The following is a 24,980-nucleotide window of genomic DNA, read 5'->3' on the forward strand; positions in this document are numbered from 1 at the left end:
TGTCCGGTGCTGAGTTTGAATATGTTGATTTTTTTTTAGACAATCTAACTCAAGTGACGATGGTTTTCTTTCGTTTTTTCCCAGCTTACAAATCAAACAAACCCTGTCCAGTGGCAATTCCTTTCAAAATCTGTGCAATTTTACCATCATTCAGCATGCCTGCTCGTCAGTAAGACTGTTTTGTGTAAGCTGTAAGTTCTAGATAGAAAGACTAGACTACACTTTTTCTAAACTACCATCCTAAGCTCTGAGAGTGTTTACATTATTTCTTGTCCTGTTTTTTACCCAGGGCTACATATCTAACGCCAAACAGCTTGGCATCAATGCTGAAATGCTCACTGGAAACCCAACTGACATACCCTGTAGAGGTCTGGAAGCTTTCGTTTCGAAAAGCCTCTGCTGTACTTGATGAGGCCCTCGTGTCATTCGCCAGCACGGTAAATGAAATCCCTCAGTTTCAGGGATAGTTGTCTGTCTGTTTGAATGCTGTATCATACTAAAATATCTTCTCCAATTCAAGGCTCCCGACAACAGCAACCCATCCTTTTCAGAGGCTCTTGATGCTCTTGAAGTGAGAATTGCCAACTTCCGCCAGACAGAGTTACAGACAGATGCCGTTGTCAGCAGCTGGTTCCAGAAAAAGATTCACCCGTTTTTGGCCTCTGCATCTGACAACTTCCTGTTGTGCCTTAGTGTCAAGAACTTCAGCTGCCATATGTACCAGACTGTGTAAGCATATCTGTGATATGGTACTCCACTGGGTAAAAAATGGCAGTTTCCTGGCCATTTAAATGTTAAAGTCCTCTCTCAAATTTTTGAATCGGCATTCAGCAGCCAAAGGCCATACATGGACAACAACACACAGCACGCAGTCTTCACTTACTTTGTCAAACCATTCATGTCAAGGAATAATTCAATAATTCCTATGTTCCTGCCTCTTCAGGAAGAAAGTGTTTATCTGTTCCCTTCACCAACATGTCCATCTAAATCTGCACCAATCACCACTCTCTCACCTCTGTTGATGCTCTGCATCACTTCATCTAACTCACTCCAGAATTTCTCCTTCTCTTCTAACTCACATCCTACCTGTGGGACATAACCACTCACAACATTGAACATTCAATTTCCAACTTCAGACTCATGAACCTGTCTGATTCTCTTTTCACCTCTAGTACATTCAAACCATCTGACCCATGGTAAAACAACTTGAACCCTGATCCTAAGCTTCTAGCCTTGCTGCCTTTCCACCTGGTCTCCTGGACACACAGTATATCCACCTTCCTTCTTTGCATCATGTCAATCAACTCTCTAGCCTTCCCTTTCATAGTCATAAACATTAAAACTCCCTACAGTCAGTCTTACCCTCTTAGCTTTCCTCTTCTCTCTCTGCCTACGAACACACCTTACTCCTTTCCTTTTTTGACCAACATTGGCCCAATTCCCACCGGCACCCTGTAGGTCAACAGCAGCGGTGGAGGTCGACGTTAACCCGAGCCCCTACCGATCCGGTAAAGCTATTTAGTTTATTATATTTAATAGTTACTATCTCCACTGTTCCACTTTCCAGTATTTTGCTCCTGTTCGTCTTTTTTTTCTTCCATCAATGATAACTCCTCTTGTCCTCAGCTGGTTTTTCGTTGTTTCATTAGACCTGTTTGTTTGCACTGAGTCATGCACTACTTGCAACAGAGTTTGATTCGGGGTCCTCTTATGGAGGTCTGAGACTGGCAGTGTCATTGCAAACTTTGCCATCAGTCAATGCTGTACACAATTTAACTCTTGCCAGCCCTCGAGCAGTTGCCTGCCTTGCCTGCTGGCACAGAGCACCTCTGTGTAGATATAACCTGATGCCACCATAACACCAACCCAAAGCACCTCAGCAGTACCCTTTGTAACTACATCATTTAAAGACATTACAAGAGTTCTGTGTACCTCCAGCTGTAAATGACATTAGAGTTCAAGGTTTTTTCATATTTGGATAATGATTCTTAAAACAATTCAATTTTTTCAAAATTACATAATTTTTCAACTCTTCCAAATAAAAGCAAATAGGAACTTTCTCCTTCAGCAAAAACGATTTACCTTCAGTAGGTCCTTCGCACCAACTGATCACAGCAGGGTAGTGTGACTAATGCTTTTAAAATCTACTCATCCGTACTGGTCATCTAAAGCTATTTAGCAACCAGCAATGTAGTCTAACAATGTTTTTAAAGCTTTTTTTTCTCAAGAAATTGTAGTTTAGCAATATTTGGTCTTTTCCTTTTTCCTATAGATTCTGGACCCAGATGCTACAGCGCCAGTGATGAAGAAATAAACTCTACCTCCTGGTTTGTCAATTACATTGGCCGTTTTGTGACATTTATCACTCTATAAGGTTCATTTACAGCAGTAAAGCTTGTCAAGAAAGGTAGAAGGATACAAGTACATCACTTTCATTAATTCAATTATGTCCTTAGGCTATCATTCATAATATTGATCTAGTTTTGCTTATATCTTTTTTGTATATTTTCAAAGAGTAAAGTGTTCTTGGTGGACCAAGCCAACCTGGAGCTCTTTAACAACACAGCAATCTCAAAAGATGTAACTGACTACTACGTCTCACAGCTTTTTGCATTTCAGCCAGCCTTCAGCCTCGCAAAGTAAGTATCCTGTACTTTGTAAAAAAAAAGAAAAGATTTATATACTATATATAAGACTTCCTGGGAGGATCAGGGGTCTGTTAGAAAGGTTTATGCAGATATTTATGTGAAATTTATGTCATTTTTCATCTAGGCTTCCAGACTTTTTCCTGAGCTCTTCTGATTGTAGCATATTTTACCTTGAATGAAGCTGACACATTGACACTGACTCATTTTGAATAGGTTGAAGATTTTCTGCAATGGAACAGAGGACCCCAACGTAGCAGCTACTAAGAAGAAACAAAGTCTGAGTTAACCTTCTTTGACAAGTGTCTATTAGCATTGAATTTGAAATGAAAATCTGTAAATGCTCCCTTGTTTTTTTAGTAAAAGAATCCTGGACAGTAGGCACATGTCCAGTAGATGTCTGTATTTAATGTTTATTTATATAAAAAATTTTATGTACAATTGGCCGATGTCACATTCCACATAATTTATATTTTCCAGTCAACCTGAAAACACAATTTCAACATGTTTCTCAAATTTAGCTTTTGCTCTATGTGTTGCAGATAATGATTGTGCAAGATTTCCTCCACTTTATTCCATATCATTACATATCATTACAACTACATATAACACAAAAAGTTGTAATATGTCTTGTCATTAGCTGTCTTTTCTTATCTTATCTAGATAAGACAGACAATAAGAAAGAAGAAAAGTGAAACAATATGGTAAAATTGTAAAATTATTTTAATAAAAACGTAAAAGAAAAAAGCAATAATAGTTATTAAATATTATAACAATGTATACAATACATACAATGCAATGGTTATATATATATATAATTAACTCAAGTTATAGTTATAGTTTAGTCATAATTTTAAAATGCTTATGCTTATGCTTTATTTTTTTTTATAACTGCTGTGTATTTTTTTATTCAGGTGATTGCAGCTCTGGCGTCCAACATTCAGAACATCACAACAGAGACTTCTGTGGCTCTTGGCAGTGACTCCTCAGGTTTGACTATAAGCCAAATCACCTCAGTTGCCCCATCAGTGCTGGTTTCCTCTTTGTCTAGTCTGAGCACAGTCAGCACCTGGAACATGGAGCAGGCCAGCACAATTGTCCGAACCATGACTGCTGCAGGCTTTAAGGAACAGACCATACTATCCATTCAACCTGGCCGATAATTATTTTTATTATTTAAAATTATGAATATGTATTATGTTATATATTTTTAAGCACATGCCTACCAGTTTTCTCTATTTGATTGAATGGTTTTATTGCATATAAAACAACACAGGCATGCACGTGCAGCTTTAGTGATGGCTTTGATAAATGCAAATGTATCAAACAGATCAACACCAGCCTGTCCCTGGAATCCCTGGGCCCTCTTGTTGTTGGAGTTCCTTCAGAGGCAACAGAAAAAATTCCAGCTTCTGAGCTACTCAGCATTTCCCGGACTGCCACCTTTGTTCTCAATATGCAGGCAGCACCAACAGTTGTCTAACAGGCCATTGTCACAAAGGTACAAAGTCAGTTTCTAATTCCATCAGAACATGTAGTACAGTCCAGTCACAAGTATCAAATCTTTGGGTGTTTTTAAAAAAACTTTGTTCTGAGCAAATCGGAGCAAAAACTATATGAGAAGTATTAGAAAATGTTGTCTAAAAGCCAGCACAGAGGATATGTGGTACTTTGATACTTACTGTAATAAAAACATCAAATGAAAGGTGAACATTTCCAACGCGATGAATACTTTTTACAGGCACAAGAACCACATAACTTGCCTGTGTATACATAAAAACACTGTCATTTTGAGTTCTAATCTTGATTTTCAATACATCTAAGTCCCTGGTAGCTCATATCTTTGGACCCAAGTCCAGCCCAGGTAATGATAAATGTCCCTGATGCTCTGGCGACTGAGATCCCACCAGTCCAGTTGGTATTTCCTGAAGGATTTCTCCTTGTGTGCTGCAAGGCTTCACATGCACATGAGTACAGAGTATGACTTCATTTAAGATAAGTTAGATTGGAACTTTGAAGTTATACATTTAAGAACCTGTGTGTTGTGTTATTAACTAACTTGTGTAACTATTCAATTCTGTTTCCTAATCATTTTCTATAGCTGACTTGCCTGTGCAAGCTGCTCAATGAATTCTGTACTTTAAGTAAGTTTGTCTCCATGGATATTAAGGTGGCACTGGTAGAATATACATTTGTTTACTGATTTCTGCTCTGTATGTTTAGAAAGAAACAAAGATGACAGTATAGACAACTGCAGATCAAATTTTACTGCACTTGGTGCTGCAGATTCCTCTGTGCCCTCCAGCATTTTGAACAAGGGCCCACTGCTGTTCAGTGAAGCCAGGACCTGTTTGGTGAGTGCAAATAAAATTGTGGTTTATCATAAAAAATAGCATTAACATAGATATGGTATATTCCTAGCAAAAACCTTTAAATGCACTAGAGGGATTTCCAATACATAACAGGTAGGTACTTGACCCCACATAAACTGTGTTTCTGTTGTGGCTGTAAGAAGATTGAAGCCTTACACTGTCATTGTGTTACAATAAATACAACATTATATCATTAACACATCATTACCACCTTTTATATAGACATTAGGGGGCGGCTATAGCTCAGTTGGTAAGGCAGTCATCCATAGACCACAGTGGTTTGATCCCCGGTCCCGGCTATGTGTCGAAGTGTCTCTGGGCAAGACACTGAACCCCCAACAGTCCATCGCCCTCCCCAGCTGTGTAGTGCTGGTCCAAGCCAGGTAGAAATTGGGGAGGGTTGCATCAGGAAGGGCATCCGGCGTAAAAAAACTGTGCTAAATCATCATGTGGACAATGATCCGCTGTAGCGACCCTGAACTCACGGGATAAATCGAAAGGACAAAAAATAAAAAATAAATAAATAAATCATCAAACCAAATTTTGCATCCTGATAAGGCCCACTTTGTGGGGAGCAAACTAGATTACGAATATTACCTTCTGCTCTCAGTAATGTTAGCAACTGGAACCTACAAACTCTGGAGAACCTTGGGATCCTCACTTTATATTTAACAAGAAAAATCTGGGGGTAATTCCCAAATGTATGTATTTTATTTTCATCTGTTTCTTGATTGAGTCACTTATATTACACCAAAATACTGAAATAACATATAACTTACCTATTTCTGGAATCTGTTATTTGCAGACAACAAAGAGCACATTCCTCAGTACCTTATGCCTTATCTGAGGCAAACAAATACAGACAAGGCGAAGCTCAAGGCGCTGTTTAAGGAAGTCGGTGCTCTCAAGATAAAATGAGGAGCAGGTAAAGATTTTATGTCTTTATTTATAAGCAGTTACTGATACTGGAGCTAAAACAAGTGAAATAATAGTTTAGGCTGTCGATAAAATTATGGAAAATATAATGTTTTTGATATATTGTAATATTCAAAGACCTCTCACCAATATGGGTATGCAGGTAATATATTGCTTAAAAACTTTTTATTTTATAAAGAGTAGAATTCCATTCTTTCATCTTTTAAAGCTACAGTACATATTCTTTATAGAATGATTTTTAGGCACAAATGCCAAACAATAATTGATTCTAGCTTGTTCAAGAAATGTCAAGATGTATTAGCAACTTGGAGAGATCACCTTGGGTTCAAGTAATGATTATGAGTACTTTTTACTGTTTTCTAATGTGTTATAGACATAGCGATTGATTTCATGATTATGTCAGTAGGAAGAATAATTAATTAAAAACAGTCAATACAGGCTGCTGAATTTGTGTGACACCATCCACATTAAACGTTTTTTCTCTCATAATTATTCACAAGGCTACACTGTGGGCAACATCATTCAACTCCCAGTTAGTGATGGTTCCTTCCCCTTTGGCTATAAGAAAATAATATTCAGAGAACATCCAGAAACCTGTGTACTGAACAGGCAATAAAATTACAAGAACATAGCAGACCTTATTTTACATTGTTTTAAACATAGTTGTATGACATAGTAGTTTATGTTTACTATATATAAATAAATTAATAAATTAAGAGGTAAACATCTAACTGCAGACATGATATTACATATCATGGTTAAAGTGGTTGTTTCATATTTTGATACCTTTACATCTATTTTTTCCCATAAATTTTATTTTACTACAAAAATATATTATTACATTCTCTATTCTTCCAGGCCTTCACATCTGGTGTAACTGATAATGTAGTCCAGGCGCTTTATTCAGTGCTTTATCACTTGATGACATCTCCAAGTGTAACATCACCAAAACAGACACTTTGACATCACTCAGGAATCCTCAGGATGGGCCATGGGAGTCTAAAAGCCGCCCTATAAAAATATTTTAACAGATATTCATACCCGTATACTGTACATTTTCTCACTGAAGATGTTTTCTTCATCACCAAGTACCTAAATACTTCTGGGAACTGGCAGCACTGAGCTGAACATTATTGGCTCCTACCTGTGCTCATTGGACACCAGCACACTGACCATCAGCACAGATAGTTTCAGGTGCGTCTTAGCTCATAGCTCAACGATGGCCAAGCAGGGCCACCGTATGTGATGATGCAGACTTAACAATGTATGTTATTTTCCTCTTGTAACTCTTCAGTAATGCCAACCCTTTGAATCTGACATCGTGTTCATCTGAGCAGAAGCTCATTCTGTACGGAATCAACAATGCTTCCTTCAGCTCACTATGTGAAATTCCCACTGCCTTTTACAATTGAATCAAGCCCACTGTAGGTAAGCAAGCATGTTACCTGTCTTTCCAGTTGTTTCTTTGTCGCTCACAATTCTCTTCTCTAATATTTAGATTCCCTTTCTATTCTGTCAGATGTCAACCAAGCAACTGTCAACCAAGAACAGCAACTTGGATGTACTTTGCAGAGCCACGAACCTAATGTGATCACTGTAGCTGCTCTTTAATAAGTTGATAATGAAAGTTTTTTTTTTTGACACAATACAATAAATAAAGTATGTATAAGATTTTTTTAATGCAAAACTCACAGGAATAGCCTTATTTTTAAAGACAATATGCATATTTGTTCCTTGCTAAAGTTAAATGAGATGTCCAATACCATTTTGATATTAATCTGTTAATAACTACATCTTTACAGCCTTGCAATTGCAGCCAGCTTAATCAATGCATTACATCCATCCATCCATTATCTATACCCCTTATCTTGTTCAGGCTCATGGGGACATATTATGTACGCAGCGAGGATTTGTTTCCTTTGCAAATGCTCCACATACCAACCAGTGGCAGCTGGTGAAAAATGTCCTAGGTGCCACTGTGCCATATTCACTTATCATCCTAATTCAATTTAACAGCTGGAGAACATCTTTAGTAATTTGCACCATCCTGTGAAATATATTTAACAATTGTTAAATGTCAAAATTAAAGTTCTTAAGCCGTTCTTAAAAGCCACACACTAATAAAACAATATATCACATAAACACGTCCCACTGGGGTGACATGAAAAATAAAACTCCACATAATTCAAAAAAACTAAACACAACTGTTGGATGCTTTGATTTGGATGATTTATTTGAAACAAAAAAGAGCTTTACAAAACAATAAATGATACAGGACAGTTTAATATATGTAGAAACAATTTCTCTAAAGCAGAAACATAAAATAAAAGTAGAGTACATTTCAACTGAGTTCATTTCATTAAGAAGTGGTTCTAATATTCTGGCACCCTCATTCAATATAAATAGGGTGGTCAAAGCAGTATCATGCAGAATGACTCTCCTAACCACTATGACCTTAATAATAAACACAAAGTCGAATTATTTCTGACAGTTTCAACTTAAACACTAGGAAATTATAACCTTGTAAAGTAAAGTTTGCAGAGCTGGTATATTGGATTACATTAGATTGCACAGGTTTACCTGAGGAGGGCGCCAGTGCATTCATATATATATCCATAGTTGTCTGCTGCAGGGTTTAAATGTAAAAACATCTCTAAATCAATTAAACGGTGTCAGTGTGCTTTTTACGGGCGGTATAAATGGATGTGAACCTTACATCACACAAAAAGACTCATGAGTTGTTGACTTGCATGTAGCTGGAGAGGCTTACAGAGTAATTTAACATATTGTCTATGAAGGGAGATGACTGGGTACTGCACTACTCTCCATACCCACAATGCAGATTGGTCAGTGAGGTAAAAAATAGAAAAGTTTAGAGTGAAAATCAAATGCTTGAAAGAGTCATTTGAGTTGGTGAACATGTCTGCTCATGAGTCAACGATACGTAAAACATGGAACAGGCATGGTGTCCATGGCAGGACATCAAGGTGTCTATCAAGGTGTCCTAGAAACTGGTTGATGGAGCAGCACGTGACCCAAAAAAATTACAGAAAATTTACTATGGAATGGTTTTGGAGAAAATTTGCCATTTGGACAGATGGTGTGGACATCAAGACCTTTTCAAGACTTCCTAAGAATGTGTTGGAGCTGAAGCAGTTCTATGAGGATAAATGGTCCAGGAACTCTACCGAACATTGTGCATTGTAGAACATTTCTTTTGAGGTTATTGCTGCCAAAACTTGTTCAACCAGTTATTAAAAAAACTGTTGCCATTACATTTTCCACCATCACTTTTTATGGTTATTGGGTGTGTTCAATAAATATATGAAACATTCATATTTGGAAGTTTACATTACATGACCAATTTATGCAGAAATCTAAAACACACACACACACACTTTTATTGTATTGTAACATGCAAATACAACTTGATAAAAAGCCACTAAAAGTAATTTATTCTAACACCTGTCAAACAAGAATAAAGATGAAAAGATAATGTCTGCTCTGTCCACTGTAATTGCTTGTGTGAGATTTTCAAATTGCTAAAAATATGCTAAAACAATAGCTGTCTGTAAGTGCTAACCTTTTAGCCTGATTTGTCACATAACTTAATAACTGGTGGAGTCTATTAGCAACATCCACACTACACTAACCCCCCTCCCTCTGTCAGTTGACCAAGAACCAAGAAAAAAGGATGAGTCTATGATAATGACTAATGTCTAAAATAATTTTAAACGTTCCCCAGGGATTACATCAGGACTAATCTTTATTCTAAAGGAATAACAGACACATTATATGTGACTTTACCATTTACCAGTTGACAGCTTCTTAACTTCACCAAGTCTGTACATCAGCATTTGTCCACTTTTATCCCAAGTATTAAAACTTAAAAAAAATGACATTAAATTCTGAGTAGATAAAACTTGGTGATGAATTTGTGATGAATTGCAATTATAAATAGTCTGCGATTAATCCTGAATAACAAATTTAATTGTTATTAATATTTTCCATCTGTGAATAATGTCAAGAAAAAAAAAACGCATTTTTTACTCAGTTATGTTGCCAAGTTTCTATTTATGTGTGTGATTTATTCATATTAGTTGTTATGTTATTTATTTTAGTCTAATGAAAATGGCAAACATTTTGCTTCATTTTTCTTCTTTATCTTGACTGTATTATTGAACAATCACAGGAATCAAAGTAATATATTTTAAGTAGTGATATGGATTAATCTGCAACTATTGCATCTATTTTTAAATTGGTGCTGCTAATAATAACAGTTATGGTTAATCAGTATTAATAGTGCATGAAAGATACAGCTTTTAAAGGATTATGAACTGTATTTTATTGTTTTAATTAATAAACGTATACTCATAAATGAGGAGACTTGTGTCTCCGTGGGCAGAACATAAAGATATTCAAAATAATATCAAGCAAAATAATAACAAGCAAAATGTTTACCCCATTAAAAATATCTGCTGAACGGTATAGAGAGTATAGATATTCACCACAACTGTTACTATAGTGCTTTTATTATTTAAAGCACAAGTGATTTAAAAAATCTCATTCCTTCTCAACAGCAATCAATCAGTAGTTAATTATTATTTCAAACTAATCAACTAATCAAAATGTTGTCAAAGATGTCAAAGATGTTACATATAGAATGATATATTATATGGATATATAGAACATATCATACTATAGCTTTATATCCATGTTACATATAGAATGTAAAATATATTCTTCACTGTAAAATGTCATATGTAAAATATAACATTCATTCTGTGGCTTTGAATCTTTTTGCTGCTCAGTAATACAATTATTTGGCATTAGTCGATTTTTGACTGGCTCTTGATTAACGTTCCACTTCAGAATATCTGACAACCGAATAAATGTGCATTGCTCAGGAACTGTAGCGTGGCCACCTGACCATGCCAAAGGCGGGCGTATATCTCATAGCACAAGAACATTTCTTTCCATCTGAAGTTAGAACTTGTAGTTACATTACTTATAATATGTATAACTGGGCAACTAGTAATCTGTAACATCACTTTTAAAAAGTATCCTTTGTAAAAGCTAAACTATTTACTGCAGAACCATAGGAAAATCACATTTTTACTTCACAAACTTAGAAGGATTAGGCATTAGTTGTGGTCTATGGAAGCAACAACAAGCTAATTATCACAAGATAAAGGCCTAACAAAAACAAAACCAAAGAAAAAAACATCGCTCTTCGCGTGAGCATTTGCTTATGTTATTTTGTTCAAAATAATATTAGTTGCAATGCAAATACAGTGTTACAAAAAAAAAAGAAAAGCCCTTCACTTTATAGTTCCATAGTGTGAAGGCTCATTGGTGTTTTATTCATTATGCAGTTTGGATAAAAAAAAAGAAACCACTCCTTTGAGATCTCTGCTCCTGGGATTCCAGTTGTATTGTGATCTTTCCCACGAGGTTAAGTGTACATAGAAATACACATCCACTGAAAAGAAAACACACCACATGCTGTAAAAGATAACTAAGAAAACAAATCCTATCTCAAATCAGATTTTCCATTTGTGTGAAACGTTAACCATGAACTTTTGGCTACAATAAGTTTTGTTACCTCAGACTCTCTGAGAGTGATGGAACCTCCCTCAGACAGTTGTTTAAAGATTTCTGTTGAGAAACACAAATATCACATTAAACAACAGTAAATGTGTGTTGTCTCCCACTGTTACTGTAGGAAAACCTTCAGTACCCGAATATTCTTCAGCTTATTTGGTTTAATGAACCTATTCAAGACATTGTTAGTAGCTCTTTCTTTCACTCACTGTGCATGCAGTCCAAGCGAAGGACTAGACTGATGAAGCTCTCTAGTGTCATGTGTCCAGAGGAGGCACCGTAGCGTAGAGCCATCAAATTCAGCATGTCATCACTAATCTTCACTCCTGACAAACATTCATATTAAAACAGTTCAGAATTGAATTCAGTTCTCTGTTGTAAAATAACTATTCACAAATGAATGACAGGGTCAAATATACACAAACACGCAGACATTTGACCTTTTATTTTTTTATTTTTTGCTCTTGGACTGAGATTCAGCAAATGCCTGTAATATTTACAAAATATAAATTACAAATCAAGCCACAGTCTCTTTAGCACCTGTCATGACAGACACTGCTCTTTCCTGAATTTATCATTATGGATGTTTCCTGTAGGCCAATGAGTCTGAGCCAGATTTCTTTACACCTCTCTGATCCAGCCTGTCCCTTTTCTACCACCTACCTCATCCCATTCTTCTAATCACAGTAAAATTTAATTGAATCTCGTTTCATTTATATGGTCCTTTTCTTCATTGTTCTATCTTGTCTCACAAACACCACCACCAACAACCACCAGAGGTCTCATGGCTCTTCACAAGTACCAACTCAGAGGGTAATGCCATCTATCTTTACTACCTAATCTTAAAGTATGGGGGTGGGAGGATGGAACTTTCAGAGTCACAGGACTAAAATCAAACAACCATTTACACTCACAACTACAGACAACCTACATTTACATTTTACATTTTTACATTTACATTTAGCAGAAGCTTTTATCCAAAGTGACTTACAAGTGAGGTACAAGGCAGCAAAAATCTAAGTCTAAGAGAAAACATCAAAGCAAAGTCCTATCAGTCCTATCATGTTCAGTGTATGACACACACTGAACATGTATTGAATTGTACGTACCACATTTAATCTGAAGTATTTCCACAGAAAACACTTCTCAAAATAATTCCATAGAACACAGTAAGAAACAGTGTTACTTCCACAGCATCACTTCCCCACCCCACCCCCACCGACCGACCTTGTAGCACCAGTAGCTTTAGATAAAACATTGCTTCTCTGACAACTGACTAGGCAAACTTTAAAGGCAAACACTTCACAGGCAGTTGTGTGATATCGTTGATGACATCATCAATCACTTATACGTGCACTTCTTAATTTACCTAACCTTTGCGAGAAACAGTGACTTTTTTTTTGTCAATAAAACTCTGGGGAAAGGTTCAGAACTGCACATCATGAATTCCCTGATCCCCAAGGTGACATCCTGCATCTTCCTTTCCAGCAGATGAACTTGATCAAGTAATTATCATGAACTACACTTAGTGGTTTTCAAACAATGTGCAGTCACTTGACCACATTTAAACACTTATTTAACAATCCTTTTTAAACTTTGTATTTTTATCTCTAGAGATTTCTATCCTGGATGCTTATTAGAGCCACCAATTAACAAATACACAATTACACATTCAGTTGTTCAGTTATTTTTGGAGGTTGGGGTTTGCAGAACTTCAACGCTGCTGTACACTGTTTTTAAAAAATTATAATGGAGAGTACATAATAAGTTCGGAGCTGGTCTACCTGCAACTACGAATGCATTCCTTAGCTCACTTAGTGACAGCGTTCCTGTTCGTGAAACATCAGTGCGGAAGAATATGTCCTGAAAAAAGAATGAAACACCAACACTGAGCAAGAAAATCATCCTTAATGACTGCTATATAAAAACGTATGTAAATGTTATATATATGAAAAAAAACCTTGACTCGAATCAATTTACCTTGTAGGTGATGACCTTCCTCCACAGACGGACAAACTCCTCACTGTTAAGTTTGCCAGTGATTGATGTCTTTTTTAAGGTAACATTAAGGGAACATAAGAATCTGATTATGGGTTTTTTTTTTCATCCAGTTTTTATGTTTTTTTCTTTTCTAAAATGTATAATTTTACATTTAGTTAGGCTTAGAAAAGTTGAATCAATTCAATCAAAATTACATTTGATGTAGTTCTATCGTATTTGAATTAGGTTAGGCCTTTGTTGTTAAGACATATTATATATATATTTGTCTAACTACAGACACTGACAGACATTTTCAATAGTGAAAAATGAGGGGAAAAAAAGGTTTAATCTTTATTTACAGTTACTAAATCACATTTAACGTCACAGCAGGATACATCCATCAGAGCGACCATGCTGCGACAGACATCAATGTGGAAGCCTCCAGATTTTAGGTCTCCTAAATAAAGCAGAAACATGTGCACCAGAGGTATAACAATATTATAATGCTTTTAAAACTGTATTACAATGTATTTCAGCTGTTTGTCAAGCCTGTTAGACGTTTGCAGTCCAAACCTTTCAGGATACTTTCATTCAGAAGTCTCTGGAGCTGCTCAGCATCAACTTCCTCAAACTAGAAATGAAAGAAAAATAATATGAAAAGTTGAACATATACAGTATTTACCTGTATCTTCTTCTTTAGATACGAAATGCTAAGTTTGACATTTAGATATTAACCTTGTTTTTCTGCTGTTTGATGCTGGCCAGTAGTAAACAGTGACTTTTAAGAGCTTTGATTAGGGGAAAAGGCTGTAAGCAGTAAGAGAAAACTAAAATAATAGAGCCGAGGGCTGTAAAATCAAAAGAGTGTTGTTCTTGTAAAAATATTCAGTGTTGCTGCTTAGTCAAAGTGGAAATGGTAGTCATTCCAAAACGTGGAAACATTTTTTAAAAATAAGGGGTGCAATTTAACTAGGGAATTGTTTGTGTGAAATTACCTTGTCAGAGTACTGACGGAAAAGTTTTCTCCTTTTTTCATCAACGTTTGTATTTTGGAAATGGCTGAGCTGAGAAGTAGATGAAATAGTTAGAAAGGAATGTGACCCGTAATGAACCACAGTTGACTAAACAAATTTCATAACATAATGGTAAACATAAATTAGATAATGTAGCATAATTATGATATAAGAATATTATAAATTATTGTGCACCTTCTTAACTTCATCATGTCTATGGTCACCTGAATTTTCACTGTGGGCAAAGACCAACATTCCACATGAGATTAATGAGGTTTTTTTTCTTAATATAAAACTTTAGTATATTGTGACACAAACAAAATGCTGATTGTTCATCTGTGTGTTTGACACTGTGTTTATTGAGAGGTAATGGTGGTGAGAGAGTGAGAGTGACGTACTATCCATGGGTCTCTGCTTTGGAGTAGATGGTCAGGATGAAGGAGGCCATCTCATTGGGATTGTAGGTGGATGGGACAATCAGGTAATCACCAGGCTTTAGCACAAGGAGCTCCATCACCTCACGTGCATTCATTAAGAGTTTAGTTTGGGCCACAGGTGTATGGGTGTTGAAGAAAGTGGCTGGTAGCTTCCACTTCTGCTGCTTATACTGTAATAATATTAAAGAGAAAATGTGTTTTTGTTCTGTTCAGTTTGTATGATTTAAAAGAGCTGCACAATGTGAATTACTTACTTGTTCAGTCACCTGCAGAGAAATCCGTGGATGATGAGTTCATGTTGGGGAAAAAAATAAAAATGATAGGCAGTCTCTGAACCTGACTTATTATCCGACTATCGTCCAACTGACAAACTGGTTGTGTGGACTTTAACCTCAATTATCCATTTATAGTGTGACCTTTCGGTTTTATAGAAACCATTGCTCATTTAATAAGAATAGAGTCCTTAAAAACATGAGACATTTGCTGATCTGTTACTCGTGAAATGTCAAAAGGCTTCTGAACCCAAGTAATCTGCTTCAATTCTTCATTTATTATTTTAAAAATTCCTACAAATCACAATTATTCTGAAACAGGTGTGAAATCATACAAGTGAATTATCATGCCAGGCACAAGATGGTGTCCCTTCCTAATCAGGTCTGTGTACTCATCTATTGTTGGAATGAGCTTAATCACTGGACCTGGAACAAAATAGGATGTGTAGATTTACCCAATTTATTGTTACAGAAACAAGAGAAGAGCTTTGTGCTCAATGTTTACCTCAAACACATAGAATCCAATGTGAAGATTCTGGACAAGGCGTCTATTCCTCTTGTCTGGCTTTTGAATGAGAGATATCAACACGTTTTTTTCTGTGTGATTGTCTGAATATTGACCATCAACCTTGACCCGATACTGTGGATTAGTCCAGAAGCTACCTGGAAGACAAACGGAGAAGAAGTTTACTTGCACTGTGCTATTTTAAGTATTAGAATGAAATCAGATTCATGTTAAAATAAATTGAAAAACAAAAGTGAAAGCAAAGATAGATGAACACAGAGGTTTACATTCAGCCCTGCTTTTGCTTCGTGACTCAGATTCGAAAACCAGGTCCATCTTAACCTTTTTAAACAATTTGTGGGGCTCAACTTACCAGAACACAGAACATAAAGTAGCTGCTTGATATTACTTACTATTATTTGTGCATCCTCCAGCAGTGGTCCCTGCAACCCATCTGCCCTCATACATAGAGGTTTTCCAGTGAGCAGTAGAGTTTCCATCAAGAAAGTCTGGACTCAAGCCGCAGATGTCAAGATCCACATAGTACTTACAGAAGTCTTCGATGGTCATCCTGTTGGAATGAGAGGCAAATTTTGATAACATTATTTTTCTTCTGCCTCTGATGGTGAAAATATGAAAAAATATATACAGTACTTTAAAGTAAAACACAAAAGTACTATATTAGATTGGTAAGAGTTAGTTTTTTCTGATTTCTAATAAATTTGTAAGTGATTGGAATAAGATGTGCACATGAAAAATATGCTACCTTCATTTTACACATTGAATGTAAAAAAACAATGGTAACTCGGAAAGAGTTTATAACTGTGTAGGTATTAATTCCATGAGGTACTTTGTTTCTGAAATATGTTTCTACTCCAAAATATGCCCCTATAAGGCCCCTTCAGTGTTTACAATATATTACAGTTTAATAATAGATAATAACATGGTATTAATAATGTACAATGTAGTTGTACATTGTAAATTATTTTCAAATTATTTTCAAATTTTCAAACTTACCAAAACTCTCCATCATCACCCAGAGTACGGCATATCTCACGTTCCTCAGCACTTACAGTTTGCCATAGCGATGACCTTAATCATTAAAGTAAGACAAGAAACAATATCTTGTTTACAGCTGTTTGGTCAGTAAGTTTGGCTTCATTATATCTGTTTAAATATTCAGTGAAAAATCTGATTATCTGGTCACCTCTGAAAGGATTTTGCATTTTTAAATGAATCTAAATGAAACAGGGTGGCTGCTGTTCTAAACCATAGTGATTCCTCGTATGAATTTTGATTGATGACGTCTGGTATCCATTCCTATAATGCATGTACAATCTAGATGTGGGTCTTTCAGAAGTGCAAATCTTTACTTTCATTTTCACCCTGGTCACATGTGCAGGATAACAAAGCGCTTCAAACCTTTAGCTACTTTACAAGTATTATACTGCATGGTTCTTTGTGATACTTGCAGTTTCCTTAAAGCCTCTATTGAAAGATTGGATGTGTTCATCCATCCATGTTTTGTTTTAATTTTTCAGTTTAATGTTTTTAGTTTTAGTTTTTTCAGCTATAGTAACATGTAGAATGTGGGGAAATGGGTTCATAAGAAATGTGTTTTTGTGTGTCATCTTAATTTTAAACTGACTTCAATATACAATGGGGCAAAAAAGGATTTAGTCAGCCAGTAATATACAGTACAAAAAGAAATGGAAGTTGTTCTCACTGATCACTCCAGTCTCCGTTCCATTCTCCATGGCCCCATGGGTTCCACAAACGCACCAGGCTTACAAGTTTCCCTCGGCTCAACACCTGTCCAGCAATTATCACAGCATCATTGTGAAAGCACCGTGATTGTAAGAACGCCATAAATTATTGAAAAATAATTTGCAAAGACAGGGCTAAATAGAAACTTAAAGTTTACTGATAACTGTTATATATGTGAAAGGTCACTGTTGTGGTGTTACAGATTTACTTTTAATTCCAAAGTTATTTTACTGTAGGTGTAATTCTTACCTGTTTGACACCTGTGACTGTGTAGGCATGGCCTTGGACCAATCCATTTGGTAATACTTTGTTTGCGGGTGTGTCCTACAACACAAAGACACTGATCATTAATAAAAAATGACTGATCTACAGTTAAACATTTCAAAGCTCTAACCATTTATATATACTCTTGGCAAACATCAATCAGCTAACATCAGTAACAAGTGGTGCATCTTAAGACTACGTTTTTTTAAGGGTTTGACAAATTTGCTTCCTTTGTTAGACTGTTTCCCTCAATGGCTTTCATCATTTAGCAGGTTAATTTACAGCCTACAGCCAACTGTAGCTGGCAAGGTAGTTGGTAGTTGGTAAGGCAGTTGTCCACAGGCCACAGGGTCAGTGGTCGATCCCTGGTCCTGGCTATATGTCAAAGAATCTATGCCCAGGACATTGAACCCCTAACAGCCCATTCCCCTCCCCAGCTGAGCAGTGCTGGTCCCAAGCCCGGTAGAAATTGGGGAGGGTTGCGTCAGGAAGGGCATCCAGTGTAAAAACTGTGGCAAATCAACATGTGGACAATGATCCACTGTGGTGACCCTGAACTCACAGGATAAGATGAAAGGACCAAAAAATAAATAAATAAAAATAAAAATTCATTCATATTGGTTGACAAATGTCAATGTCCATTTTATCCTAAAAAAACGGAGCTCCTACTTGTAGTACTCTGACCAGTCGTGTCTGGTCCGATATGGCGGTGACACTGATGTATTATAACAATGTGACAAAGTAGTCAATACAGTATCTATGTACTGCATGTTCTCACCCATCAACAAATTTGATGTTTGATTGCTTCCATCAATACATTCATCTAAGTGAAATTTAAATCTTTTTCGGACTGTGTATTCATCCATAAAAATTGGACCAGGACATAAAAGTTTATTTAACCTTCAGAGTAGCTATTCACTTGATGTATTTCCTAAGATTCAATATGTCCATTTTTGCACTTTGCAGAAAGAATCAACCAGTCTTGGTTTGGTAACTTACTTACCCCTTGAGGTGTACCACAGCCCATCAGTGTTTTAGATTTACCAGCTCTGTACATCAGTTGCCACAAGTTTGGAGGAGGATTTGACAGCTGGATACAAACGTGTACACCACCAGTGAAGTCCATCATAGCCTCTGCAGGAGTTCCAGCATTCATGTCAGTATAGGAACCACACACCCTGGTAAAGATGGAAGAGATAATATTAATAATATTCCATACTTTATGTGTGAGGAACAACATACTGTTGTACTGTTTTCATACTTAGCATAGGCTTTCTCCAGCAAAGCAGGCCAGAACTCATTTGGATCTTTAGAGTGGACAAAGATTAGTCTGCCATTGATTGTTGGTAGCTTGTCATCAATGACAACATCCACCCATTTTCCAAATCTCCAGAACTAAATGGTTGCCCCAAAAAAAAGGAAATTATACTTTTATATAATTTTAGAAATTTATAATTTTACTGAGAAATGACATGACACATTAAACATGAAAATAGAATACAAAGCCCTGAAGTACTTTAAACATTAAAAACACTAATCTTATGAAAATTGTGACATCAGAGAAATATGAACTGACAAAATGCTGTGTTTTCCACATCTCAACAGTCCAGAACTTTTCTTTGTGTTCGATAAAGTTTATAATATTTTGGAGGTGATGGCTAGTTATAGGGTACAACTCAAAGACTGCTGCTACTCACTGTGTTAGTTTCCCGTCTTTCAGTTCTAATTTGCCGTCACTCAGGTAACTGACTTTGCTGTAAATCTGTCAGAGTTACTGATTTTTATTCTTTAGTTTATTCCTGAACCTAAAAAACTAATTGCTAATTTCACCTCAACAGTACCTGATAACCATGCTGATGAAGCACTGACAATATGATAAAAAGCTCCAGAACAGCTATTAAAGAGAATATAATAATAATATTAATAATAATAATAATTATTATTATTATTAGTAAATGGTCTGCACTTATATAGCGCTTTTCTACCTATTGGCACTCAAAGCGCTTTACACTGCTTCTTATTTAACCATTCACACTCACAATCACACACACATTCATACAACGATGGGGGAGCTGCTATGCAGCTGGCCAACACTCACCGGGAGCAACTAAGTTGGGGTTCAGTGTCTTGCTCAAGGACCCTTTGACATGTGACCAGAGGAGCCGGGGATTGAACCAACAACTGTGAAATTGGTGGACAACCGCTCTACCTTTCTGCGCCACAGTCGCCCGCTAGTAGTAGTATGTCATTGTGGAACATCCACCGCAATAAAAATTGTGTAATTGCCCCTTCATGAATAATAATAATAGTATTCTGTGACATTAAGTACTCAGAACAGAACAATAAATAATCAGTGAAAATATGAAAGTAAAAAACATTTACCTTGAAGTGAAACAACCCACAGTAGTTGTCATTGAATGTTTGCTCAAGAGGGACAACTTGCTCAAGGACATGTCTCTGGAATGTCAGAGCTCCGATAGATGCAAGAAACCAGCAGTTTCCTGAGTAAAACATATTTATTGAAGTGTCAGAAGGAAACATTAGTATAACAGAACAATATTATAAAGAAAGAAATTTCCATACCAAGAAAATTCCCTTGACCAAAGTCAAACCTGGAGATCCCATCAAGTACAAAGGATGGATTAGGAGCAATTTTCTGCAAAAAAGGGAACATTAAAACCTGCTAAAAACAATATAACTATTAAATGATATGGCTGAGTTGACGTTTAAAGCCTGTATTAGTATGTATGTATGTATCTGTCTATCTATATACCTACAGTCTGTCTACATATAAATGTTTTACATTTATGTGTAATTTATATGTAAAAGACCTATAAAACATATATATGGAACATATATTAGGAACACTTTTTCCCCAATAATGGTGGACCATAGACTCCAACAGATAACATGTTTTGACATAGTAGTTTTGGATAGTAGTTTTTTTCACCAGCGGCCAAATTATTTTTATTATGATTTACTAAATATTTTAGCAGCCATATAGTGATACTTTATAAAGCCACAGTGTCTAGAACACAATACTATAAATATTTATAACTGTTAAAAATAGTTGGTTGCTGCTAAATTCTGCTTTTTTTCAGTGGAAAACAATGGATCAGAATCACCTTCTTGGAACCTTTCGAAGCTTTGAGTCATCTGACTTGTTATTGTTTAGTTCTATAGTTCCTTGTGTTGCTGTTGTTTGTTAATAAAGCTGAAATATCTAACATCTAAACACGCCATCAGAACAGCAAGAGAGGCATGAGAGGTGTCTGACAAGTGGATTTAGTATCACAAGTGCCTCACGGAACAAAAAAACCTTGTGCGGTGATAGTGCTACACATGGATTGCTGCAAGACTCAACTGCAGATTGTAATCTTAACCTTTGGCATGATATGGCATCTCTTTAGTGGTTTCACTTTATCAAAACACTCACATCCGGTCTCAGCCACACTATGCTGGCCACATCAGAAGGGCTCAGTATCCCCTCACCGATGGACCTCTCGTCAGGCGGAAACATGTCGTCTATGTAATTTACTCTTTGCCTGAGACAATGTTCTCTGAGTTTGTGGTAGTCTTGGTTGAAGATCCAATCAGGGTTGTTAATGGTACCATAACCATCTCGCTTGTGACGAGCTTCTATGATGTTCAGACATACACCGGGGGCAGGCATTGCTGCGGTTCTGAAACACAACAGAAAATTTCCAACAATTTAGCATATGAAATAAATATAGATGAGTAAGAAAATCTGGAGAGATCTGGACCTTTATTTATCAATAGCTAAAAATAAAGGCAAAAAAAAAAAACATAGAGGGGAAAATGTTCTCGTGCAGTTTAAAAACAATATCCCAGTTAACAAGTGTTGACAGTGAGGGTTCAGGTAAAGTGACTGCAAATGATATCAACTCTAGCATTAGTCTACAAACCTGATATGATTTACTGATATGATAAGACAAATATATAGTGTTATTACCTATCAAATGCACAAACAAAATAATAATAATAGCTTCATTTTTTAAATATACACAAAAGTAGTATTCATCTGAACTAATAATATTATGTACAGGCACAAGATATTTAACAGACCCCTGGAGCTCTCTTACATTGAGAAGGATTGTCGACCAGAAATAAGACATGAATTCATGTGAAAGATTTTTACTGTTTAAAACTTTACCCGCTGATTGTAAAAGCAATAGTGTAAGATTCACTTTATTTATCACAGCACTGAGCAACCAATCCTGGATTTGCTTTGTTCTCCAGGTTTATCCCCAAATTATCGCCCAACTATATCAGTCACAGAGTGAGATAAAATATTCTTCCTGTAATTGTAAACACATTTTTCAGGTTTTATAGGTTTTATTTTTTATTTTTTTAATGTATGCAGGAAGTTCCAAATCATCAATAAAGAGTACAGCACCATATCTATCGTACAGACAACTTTGTAGCGTACATAATAGAATGTTTTATCATGATGTGCTTATTTTCCTACAGCAAAAAGCTGTATATGCAAAATTGAAGATCTTACCTCACCAGCTCGAGAGAGAAAATGTGTAGTGTTGTAGGGAGGGTGGCTAAATCGGCTGAGTGGAGAAGCTTCGCCTCTTAAATAATGCCTGGAATTACCTATGGCTGCGAGCGTTGGTTGGTGTCCTAAGATCATATAACTTCACGTAAACCCCACTTGTGGTCAATTGACGCGCACTCTTATGTCAGATGGTTACAGTAGGACAGACTGAGTAAATGAGTACATTTTTTTATGATCAGGAACAAGCTTTAAGTGGTTGGTTTATGCACGTTTATCTTCACCGCATTGGTTAATGATTAATGTTGACATAAAGTTAAGGAGCCATTTGGCTCACCCACTGCACCCCCTCAAGCTGTTGGTTGCAGTGTTTACAAAAGGTTTGATACTATGACTAAGCCAGGCTTATTTCTTTGAATTCCCAGTGAGCATTTGTGATTCGTATTTATGAACCTAAATAAGATCAAAAATGGTGCAGAATATATTTGTGAAATTATTTCAAACATCAAACCCAAGATAATCGGTGATGCTGGTAAGAGAAGGTCACTGTACTGTTGCAGTCATGGTTTTGTTTCTTTACTGTATTTACTAAAAAAATTTCATATTAATACACTCGTTTTCTGAAGTCTGCTCTGTAGCAGTTTATTATTGCTATTTGTGCATTCAATTATTGTCATTATTTTCCGGTTCACAAACAGAAGTCTTCCATCAGCACTGCATCCTGCCTGTCTACACTCTGAATGCAGTTAAATATACCAGGGGCCCTGTATATTTGTATTTAATTGCAAATGAGAGGAAAATATTGTGCATATTATTGTCATGCACCTTCAACCACACGACCAACACTCAGCCAGCGGAATAGATGCCGATTATGACTTCGCTCTCTCTTTCTTTGGCCTTTCAAACACTCACATAATAACTACTGATATACCAATGGTTTGAGATATGAAAATGTGGTGGTGCACAGGCAGAGTAAGTGAGCAAATACTTAAGGTAACTCACAAAGCTTACCAAGTGTACTCAGCAAACACTACACAACAATAGAATTTGTTGTTTTATGGGGCAGTGAAACCATGTTAAACCACCAGTTGGACTGTGGCTTGCTTACTCAGGAGTGTTATCATTACAGTTGCAGATAACATTTCCCCAAACTGTTTGCCATTAACGATCAGAGGACTTCTTGAGAAACGGAGGTGCAGTGCCAATCTATTTTTAGAAGTTCAACGAGGTCAATTTAAATCATCCTTGAGGCAGGTGCTGGTTAATAGGATGGCCGCATGGAGGCTGTTGTGTGTTGGACTTTTGGTTGTAGTTCAAAACCAGTCAGAGGCAGGCAGAGGTGACAACACCAGGTGCCGAGGTCATATGTCTAAACAGGCTGTCAGATCTCATCTGCTGCAACCAGGCCTCAGTTTTTTTTTTTGTATTAACGTATTCATATGTTTTGAAAAAAAAAAAAACTCCAGTTATTCTAGCATGTGTCCGGTAAGATGCTGAAGGAAATGATTGGCTGTGTAAATGTTGATTCTGACATGTTTGATTCATGTGTGCTGGTCTCTCCCCTGGTCAAAGCATGTTGAAAAAATTATTTTCCACTACACTCCCCTTCTTTCTCTCAAGTCATAAACATTTTCTTCATCCCTCTGTAGACATGAGAAAGAGACACAATATTTATGTGTGTCTGTATCTGACAGACAAATTGTTTACGACTCTGATTTATTACAATTCATTCTTTGGCTTCATCAGAACAATTGTAAAAAATTCTACCTCCGTCAGTTGGAACAGTAAACTACTGCTAACTAGGAAGTATTTAGGAACATGAGTGTAAATTTTACTTGTAGTATAGTGTTTTAACAATGGGATATTCATACTTTAAAAGACCTGAATGTGATAACATGCTGAAATCCTAAACAAACACAAGTAACCACTGAAAACCTATAAAAACTTGGTTTCTTAAATGTATTTATTCTCACACCATTATATTTGATGTTATTTTGTTTTGCTTTAGGCAGCAAGCTGTATTCTAATGTGCACTTTATGCAATTTTAGTTTTTTTTTTTTTAGTTGCTCAGAAACAATCCAAATAATTTAGAAATGCATACATAATTACAAACCAGCAAGAGACTTGCACAACACCCGTTCAGGCCAGTGGAGGGCAGTCAAGGTCTAAACTCTTTTTATAGTCATTATTACAGTTACATATTGAACCACAAAATAGAGCAAACTATTTCTGATTTGTTTTGATGATATTTAAAGAAAAAAAAAACAATTTACATCTGATGTAGAGCTGCTATCTATTTTATTTTATAAATGACTCATAAAACAAGTTTTGTAGTCCTATGGAGGTTTCTTTTAAATTGTCTGTAACTACAATAGGTGTGTGTTTGCGTGTGGTGTGTGTGCAGGTGGAGTGTGAATTACTGCTATTTCCGTTGTTGAAGTTGGCTCATATACTGCCTTTGAACAAATACAGGAAATTCCTCAGTAATGTATGTTGTCAATGTTACAGTTTGAAAAATGATAAAAAAAAATGTACAAAATCTCTTTATTTAAGCATTAAGCTGAATGTTTGTATGACTATAATGTCAAAATCTTGGTATTAATTTTGAATTGGATCTCTTTCTTGATCATGACATTAAGATCTCTCCAAAAACTGCTCTTTT

At 36.2% G+C, this 24,980-nt stretch overlaps 1 protein-coding gene across 1 annotated transcript; it reads right to left on the reverse strand.

Moving 5' to 3' along the window:
• Positions 1–9,384: 9,384 nt before the first annotated feature.
• zgc:136872 (uncharacterized protein LOC678524 homolog) lies at positions 9,385–22,547 on the reverse strand. Its single transcript, XM_067480883.1, has 22 exons — positions 22,321–22,547; positions 21,232–21,478; positions 20,379–20,451; positions 20,178–20,296; positions 19,057–19,190; positions 18,799–18,973; positions 17,781–17,855; positions 17,491–17,576; positions 16,782–16,856; positions 16,178–16,335; positions 15,765–15,922; positions 15,242–15,253; positions 14,949–15,157; positions 14,746–14,785; positions 14,533–14,601; positions 14,111–14,168; positions 13,933–13,994; positions 13,538–13,606; positions 13,342–13,420; positions 11,767–11,883; positions 11,559–11,611; positions 9,385–11,435 (listed from the first exon to the last, which is right to left on the reverse strand). Exons 2-22 carry the CDS (start codon positions 21,466–21,468, stop codon positions 11,409–11,411), a joined length of 2,085 nt encoding a protein of 694 aa, XP_067336984.1. The 5' UTR covers positions 21,469–21,478; positions 22,321–22,547; the 3' UTR covers positions 9,385–11,408.
• Positions 22,548–24,980: the final 2,433 nt, after the last annotated feature.

The sequence above is a fragment of the Channa argus genome, chromosome 16 (assembly GCF_033026475.1).
Source record: "Channa argus isolate prfri chromosome 16, Channa argus male v1.0, whole genome shotgun sequence".
In the NCBI taxonomy this organism is placed as follows: Eukaryota; Metazoa; Chordata; class Actinopteri; order Anabantiformes; family Channidae; genus Channa; species Channa argus.

What these genes read in the sequence shown, in the direction of transcription:
- zgc:136872 (XM_067480883.1), bottom strand. Translation starts at nt 21,468, where the DNA reads ATGCCTGCCCCCGGTGTATGTCTGAACATCATAGAAGCTCGTCACAAG. An exon ending in TGGAGGATGCACAAATAATA is followed by an intron (nt 15,923 to 16,177) that starts GTAAGTAATATC and finishes TTTGTCTTCCAG; the next exon opens with GTAGCTTCTGGACTAATCCA. An exon ending in TCCGTCAGTACTCTGACAAG is followed by an intron (nt 14,169 to 14,532) that starts GTAATTTCACAC and finishes TTTCATTTCTAG; the next exon opens with TTTGAGGAAGTTGATGCTGA.